General features: G+C 36.4%; 1 protein-coding gene and 1 long non-coding RNA gene across 2 annotated transcripts; one reads left to right on the top strand and one right to left on the bottom strand.

Moving 5' to 3' along the window:
- The first annotated feature begins 2,523 nt into the window (after nt 1-2,523).
- Nucleotides 2,524-5,844, top strand: LOC119670758 (pancreatic triacylglycerol lipase-like). The gene is made up of 5 exons (XM_038081160.1): nt 2,524-2,744; nt 2,812-2,973; nt 3,281-3,754; nt 3,857-4,031; nt 5,166-5,844. Exons 1-5 carry the CDS (start codon nt 2,622-2,624, stop codon nt 5,573-5,575), a joined length of 1,344 nt encoding a protein of 447 aa, XP_037937088.1. The 5' UTR covers nt 2,524-2,621; the 3' UTR covers nt 5,576-5,844.
- Nucleotides 5,845-7,195: 1,351 nt separating this feature from the next.
- LOC119672455 lies at nt 7,196-7,811 on the bottom strand. The gene is made up of 2 exons (XR_005251898.1): nt 7,613-7,811; nt 7,196-7,534 (listed from the first exon to the last, which is right to left on the bottom strand). It is a non-coding gene; the product is annotated as an uncharacterized LOC119672455 (long non-coding RNA).
- Nucleotides 7,812-7,848: the final 37 nt, after the last annotated feature.

The raw sequence follows: 7,848 nt of genomic DNA, 5'->3' as shown, positions 1-7,848 counted from the left end.
ACTTGATCACTCCACCGGAGACACGGTCTACCTCTACGTCTTCTTCCACCAACTACTGCTTCAAACACCTTTTTCGCCGGAGCGTCTTCATCCATTCTCACGACATGACCAACCCAGCGAAGCCGCTGGATGTTAATGCGCTGAATTATATCAATGTCGTGATAAAGCTCGTACAGCTCGTGGTTCATTCTAATGCGGTAGTCGTCGCCAACTCGTAGAGGACCAAAGATCTTACGAAGAACTTTTCTCTCGAACACTCCCACTGCTGCTTCATCATTCTGTGATAACGTCCATGCTTCTGCGCCATACAGAAGCACAGGGAGGATAAGCGACCTATAGAGCGTAAGTTTCGTTTGTCGAGAGAGAGCTCTACATCCCAATTGCCTACTGAGCCCATAGTAGCACCTATTAGCAATGGTGATTCTTCGTCTGATGTCCAGACTGACATCATTTGTATTCGTTACGGCGGTGCCAAGGTAGATGAAATCCTTGACAGATTCGAAAGTATAGTCGCCAGCCACTAGCCCGGTGTCCGAGTGAGCACATTTCTACAGTAGCCGACATATACTTCGTTTTTCCCTCATTCACCGCTAAACCCATTCTTGCAGATTCCTTTTCGATAGCAGCAAAAGCAGCTGTAACATCACGCTTGCTACGCCCAATGATGTCAATGTCGTCGGCGTAAACAAGGAGCTGGACACATTTGTAGAATATTGTTCCATTACGATGAACACCTGCCCTGCGCATGATCACTTCCATGACGAAATTGAAGAGGTCACATGATAAGGGATCACCTTGTCTGAAGCATCGCACGGTATCAAAAGGTTCAGAGAGACTCGATCCTACCTTGACGGAGCTACGGGTATTGCTCAGCGTCATTCTGCAAAGTCGAATTAATTTTGCAGGGATACCGAGTTCAGACATTGCGGCTTAAACGCGATCCCTAATGGGGCTGTCGAAAGCTGCTTCATAATCTACAAAAAGGTAATGAGTGTAGGGTCCTTTTATAGGCCGCGTTCTTCGCAGCAGTAGCTTGGCGACACTCTTCGTCGTACCATTGGTTTCGTCGTGGGGGATGTTGGAAACCAAGGACATCTTCCGCTGTTGTGCGTAGGGAATGAGAGATATGTCCCCATTGTCTACCGGCATTATCGGGACGGGAGGGTTGGTTGTTTAATCGGCTAGAGAGCTGAGCGGCGAAGACTTCGGCTGCCTCTCGTGATCGCAGCTTACTAACGTCTAGTTTTTTCTAAACATTGGAGCGTACATTGTTGGCGGTACTAAGCCGCATGCGTACCTTGGCTGCGACAAGGTAGTGATCTGAGTCGATGTTTGGACCACGGAATGAACGTACGTCCAGCACACTAGAAGCGTGCCTTGCGTCAATCACGAAGTGATCAATCTGGTTTCGTGTTGCTTGATCGGGAGATAGCCACGTTGCCTTGTGAATATTATGGTGTGGGAATCTGGTGCTACATACTACCATATTTCGCGCCGCAGCGAAATCAATTAGCCTTAGACCGTTGTTGGAGGTTGATTCATGGAGGCTAAATTTTCCGACAGATGGACCAAAGACTTCTTCTCTTCCGACCTTTGCATTAAAATCCTCGAGAACAATTTTAACGTCATAGTCGGGACTGCGGTCATAAATTTCCTCGAGTCTCGCGTAGAAGGTATCTTTGGTCAAGTCGTCCTTTTCTTCTGGCGGCGCGTGAGCGCAGATTAATGTGATGTTAAAAAATTTTGCCTTGACACGGAGTGTGGCAAGCCTTTCGTTCACCGGTGTGAATCGCTGTACTAATTTTGATAGTCTCTTGCTTACCACAAAACCGCATTATAATATTTCATATTAATTTAAATATATAAAAACAATCAAGTGATAATTAAAATGAATACTTCATTTTGCACCTTTCAAAATTATTATTATTAGACTTTCTGTAAATCATCTAGTCTACTTCCCCTTTAGTTTATATTCGTATCAAGTGTGTTAGTATTATTAGAAGAGACAATTTAACTCTGCGATCTTTAAGATATATTGTGCTTTAAACAGTATCATTTAAGTTTACTTGGACAAATGAAGGGTGTTAACAAAGCTTATAATGTCTCTTGATTTTAGATTCCAGAATGAGTATACTGCACACCTTTCCTAGCAATCGCTGAGCACGAGCAGCTAACTTGGTCAAAGGTTTCAGTCTGTATTTTACAAAATCTGTAGTAGTCGGTGTGCATTAAAAAGATTTTTGTAGTGTGGTAGAATTAGGAGTATATACAGTGAAGAAACAAGTAAATAATCTGAATTCAAAGCTATTTAATCTAAAAAATCGGTCATTTTTATTATTGAGCCGGCATCAGGCTTTCCCTAAATAAAATTAAAGCTTATTAATTTAAATTTATGATTTTTTATTTTTTTTTTTATTATTTTTTACTCTACCCTAAATTTCATTAATTTTCTACCATATTCTACCATATTTTTTTTAGACATCAATGAAGTGAAATGTTATGGAGTTTATGGTTGCTTTCCATTAAATGGACCGTGGACTACAAATACTCGACAAATCAATGTACACCCACAAAAGCCTTCACAAATCGAACCACACTATACAGTTTATACGAAAAGATCTATGGAAAATCCGAAGTATATTGATTTGAATGATCCAGAAGCGGTACTACATATGGGTATAAACCCAAAAGGGAAGATATATTTTCTGTCGCATGGTTATTTAGAAATGGGACAAATGCAATGGGTAGGTTTATTAAAGATTGTTTTTTCTAAAATTTTTTTATTTAATGATCATCTTTATTTCTTCTTAGTTGTTAGACATGGGAAAAGCTTTACTTACAAAAGAAAAAGAGGGCAATGCTGCTGTAGTTTTGATCGATTGGGGTGGTGGTTCAAGTCCACCATATGTGCAAGCAGTTGCTAATATACGTTTAGTGGGTGCTATAACGGCGCATGTAATACATATGATATATGTAAGTATAGATTATATATATCTTAAGTTTAACCCATTACCTGACAATGGTGCGAAAACGCACCAGTGTGTGTAGCTTATATTGAGCGGATAGGCAAAAAAAAATTATTTTTTTCTTAATTAGGCTTCAAGAAATTCCGCCTTCTTCTAGCACCGTCAAGTAATAGGTTAAGACAAAAATTTTTAAAAAAAATTATTAAATAAATATTGCTATTATTCTCACTATTTTCAAAACTATAACTATAATTATTGTTATTGTTAAAACTTACCATAATAATAATAAATGTATTCTCTATTTCTCTTTAAAGGAGGAACTTCGTTTAAGCAACATTAACAATGTACACTTTATTGGTCACTCATTAGGCGCACACTTAGCAGGTTATGCTGGTTATACCTTGCATCGTGATTTTGGTCTTAAGCTTGGTCGTATTACAGGACTGGATCCAGCTGCTCCATTGTTTACCGATACTGATCCCATTGTACGATTGGATCGTTCTGATGCTCATTTCGTTGATATCATACACACTGATGCAAATCCCTTGATGAAAGGTGGTTTGGGCATACATGAACGTATTGGTCATGTAGATTTTTATCCAAATGACGGTTTCGATAATCCAGGCTGTGATATTAGATTACAGGATTATATGAAGAATCGTCGTAGTACACTTATGGAGAGTATGCAAGAGTTTTTAGGTTGCAATCATATACGCAGTTATCAATATTTTACTGAAAGTATTCTCACGAAGTGTCCATTTATGGGCGTCACCTGTGAATCATTTGAGGTAAACATTTACTTACAATTTTTACTATACTCGTATATTATACAATAAATGATTTCATATTTCTACAATTGTTTAATCTTATTTATTGTAATTATTTTATAGGCTTTTAAAGAGGGTAAATGTTCCTCTTGTGATGCTACAGATCATGTTTGCATGCGTATGGGATACCATAGTTTTGATGATTACAAACATCACTTGATTAGGGGAGCTAGTTTTGTGAAGTCCAATAAGCCACCAGTTTTATACTTGATGACTGGAGATAGCAAACCATTTTGCCGTAAGTATTTATTATTGTTAATGAATATTTTTTATTATTCTTTATAAGTAAAGTCACGAAGGAAATTACAAAATTGTACAGAGTGAATTCAATTGAACTAGTGCGTTCAATTCAGTTATTAGACAGAAATTTAAAATTATTAAATTTTGGATTTTAACCACAGCTATCACGATACTTCCATTTAAGCGACCCATTCATTTAAATGATCAGGTCAGCCGAAATTGTGGGTCCTAACTCCCCTGGTGCCAAATTTATACCTTCGGTCAGGTACCACAAGTGAAACTCACTATTACTTTTACTCCAAACAGTATCGAATGATGCATACTAGATTTTAGATGCCTCTAACGACAGGCATGTCTTACCTTGGGTATCTATTCCTGTTCCCGCGGGGGTTTCAGTTATTGGACTTCTACTTGTCCATTCATACGATGGATATCGTTGCTAAAAATATTAAAAGATCGTTAAGGTTTTTGGTGCGAATATAATTAAAACACAGTTTGAACTGTGTTCGACAGTCGCTCCTAAGAGTTGAGCGGTTGAAATTGAGCGAGATTGAAAAGAATCTCTCTTAATCATGTAATGTTGTTCGTTGCAAATTTTAATTTTTCATACGAAGTAAGCTATTTCAAACAGACAGTTCTCTTACTTGTCTAGGTATAGTTAGTGCCCGTTTAAGTGTTTTTACTTTGTTCCGTAGCAGACTTGGAATACCGGGTCCTGGTTGCTGTTGTTTTACTCTTTTAATTACTTCTCTTAATAAAGAGAAAGAGTGTCTCTCTCTTTATTTGTCTTTCTCCCTCTCCCCATCTCCGGCTGTCCGTCCAACTTTCCCTCTCTGCCTCTCTCTTTTTTATAATAAAATTTGGTACCTTGTTTGTTTGAGTACAATCTCTGATTATATATACCACAGCACCGCTTCTGTTTCGGAAATCTCTTATTACTCATTGGTTTTAAGTGCCATATAACATATTTTTCTAGTAGTCTGGTTAGAAGCGATAAGCGATAATTTAGTTTTTGGTGTAATTATAATATTTTATTAATTGATATCTTTAAATATTAAAGATATAAATATCGATATATATAAACTTTTTCTCGCTTAACAATACTAACAATATTTTTTGTTGCATATTTTAGGCGCTCACTACAAAGTCACCGTACGTGTCTCTGGCAGCGATGTGTCTTTGAACCATGGCGGCGAAATCGGTACATTATTTTTACGTTTGCACAGCAACAGCAGTAAGCGTACAACAGAGCGAATTAAATTCACCCACAAGCCAATGTACTACGAGCCAGGATTCGAGTATAGTGCTTTGGTGCCAGGTAAAGATTTGCGTGATCCAGCATTTGCTACTGTGTTTTTGGAATATCAAACAAATATCTTAAATCCTTTAACATGGCGTATACTCGCCTCACCACGCATCTACCTGGACTACATTATCGTTGAGTCATTGGAATTCAAAAATATTTATTTGAAATTGTGTCCATTGGATGGCAGCGCAGTTCTTTCTGGCGAAAATGTATTTCACGCAAAATATTGTAAATGATAGCATACCTTAAGGCGTTATGTACAGCGGCGGTGATCAGAGCAGTTCATGAGTGCAGTTTATAATGGGAACAGCTACAATGAAAAATGGCTTGATGGGAACTGCCTTAAATGAAAATATGGTTTTTATCTGCGATATCTTATTAGAAAAGTATTCATTCATTCATTCCCCTATATTATTTAAAGCTAGTAATAGAATATCTGACAAAACCATTAGCAATGCAATTTTCTTTTTAAAATTTTTTGTTCATATATATATATTGGGTTATATAATATTTATAAAATCATCATGTAATTTATTAAATCACAAAATATTAATATTTATTCAACTTAATTTAAAACATTTTGTAAATACTTTTAACTATAATTTATGTAGCTTAATTATTAGACTAAGAAATTTAATTTATTTTTAATTAAAATAATTTATTAATTTATATATTTATATTAATTTAATATATTTTAATGAAAACTTGAAAATTGAAAAATAAAATTTTTGCATACATTTAAGAGTTTATAAATGTTATTTTATTATCTTTGGCAATACTTGCTTGCTTAAATGATCCTATCAACGCGTTAACGAGTTTCGACCTGACGCAGCATGTCTCTAAAGGTTCCTCTGTTACGTGCGCGCTCTCTCCAGTGCTTCTTTAACTTGATCACTCTTCACGGTATATGTTGTTTTTGTTGCGATCCACTGGGACCTGCTTGTGAAGCCCTTTTCGGAGGCGTTGAACGGCACTTGGTTGTCGCTGGCGATGAATGGCTCCGGTATAAACCCCCCGCCGTTCTTAGAACCACACGGTCTTTTTTCACGCCTTCTTCCTCAAACTATCGCTTCTAATACCTTCTTCACTAAAGCATCTTCATCCATTCTCACAACATGACCCAGCTAGCGAAGCTGTTGGATGTTAATTTGCTCGATTGTATCAATGTCGTGATAAAGCACGTACAGCTCGTGGTTATCTCGGACATGGTACTCATCGGGTACTCGTAGAAGACCAAACATCTTACGAAGAACTTTTGTCTCGAAAACCTCCTCGGAAGCTTCTCTCGAAAGCTTCATCATTCTGTGATAACATCTATGCTTCTGCGAAACACAGAAGCACAGATAGGATGATCGACCTAGAGCGTACTTAAAGCGTAAGTTTTGTTTGTCAAGAGAGAGCTATACATTCCAAATGCCTATTGATCCCACAGTTGCATCTATTAGCAAAGGTGATTCTTAGTCTGATCTCCAATGCCAATATAGATGAAATCCTTGACAGATTCGAAAGTATAGTAGCAAACCACCATATATATAATTATATATATATATATAATATATATAATTTTATGATTTATTTTTTGCCCACTTGCTTAGCGATTAAATGCTTGTTGCACGGACTTCTTACCAGACTTCTTATAATGTTATATGTTACCTGATCATTTGAGTTTTAAAAAATCTCATTGCTTTAGATGTTCAGCAACCTTTTTTGTTTTTTCTTGGGAAGGAATGCTTAGGATGTATGCTTGTATTAATTTATTATTAATTTTATTTATTATAGCATTGTTTAAATCTTCTATATTTTATAAAAATGTATTTATATTATTATCATATACAGTTTTAATTAAAAAAATTCGATGAAGTCAATTTGAATTTATTTTAAATTTGGCCAAACAATATTCTCTATGAAGTCTAAATATGCGCCTACACGAGTATTTATATCTGGTGGTATAAGACCACAGCTTACACCCGATGATATTACACCTATTACGCGATATATTCTCCAAGTAGGATCTACTACTATACTTAAAGGTCCACCTGCATCGCCATAACAAGGACTTTTCTCTGATTTTAAAGCGTCGGAACATAGCTGGGTTTGTTGTACACTCCTTTCTGCATCCACTCTTAGTAATGTCCTATTACAAACATTTAGTGGCACAATTCTCTGTGCAGCTTTCAGTAATACATCCGAACGATCTGCTCAACAAATAATATCTTTAATACAGCGTTATTCATATAATTAATATTAAATCTGTAATATTTATGTTGAATTACCAAAGATTTTCGTAGATGCCCAACCTGTTATATACAGTTGGGAATTTGCAGGTGGATCCTCAATATTGGTGTATAAGCAAGTAGGATAGATGTTAACTGAGAACTTTACACTTTTCTCCAGTTCAAGTAATCCAATATCATTGTATATGAGTTCAGGATCATATTGTGGATGTACATGAATTTTCTTCACGTACAAACATTCGATTCATATAATTATTGTTATACACAATAATTAA

Source organism: Teleopsis dalmanni, chromosome 1 (genome assembly GCF_002237135.1).
Source record: "Teleopsis dalmanni isolate 2A chromosome 1, ASM223713v2, whole genome shotgun sequence".
NCBI classification, from domain to species: domain Eukaryota; kingdom Metazoa; phylum Arthropoda; class Insecta; order Diptera; family Diopsidae; genus Teleopsis; species Teleopsis dalmanni.
This window is presented reverse-complemented; position numbering and strand designations above follow the sequence as displayed.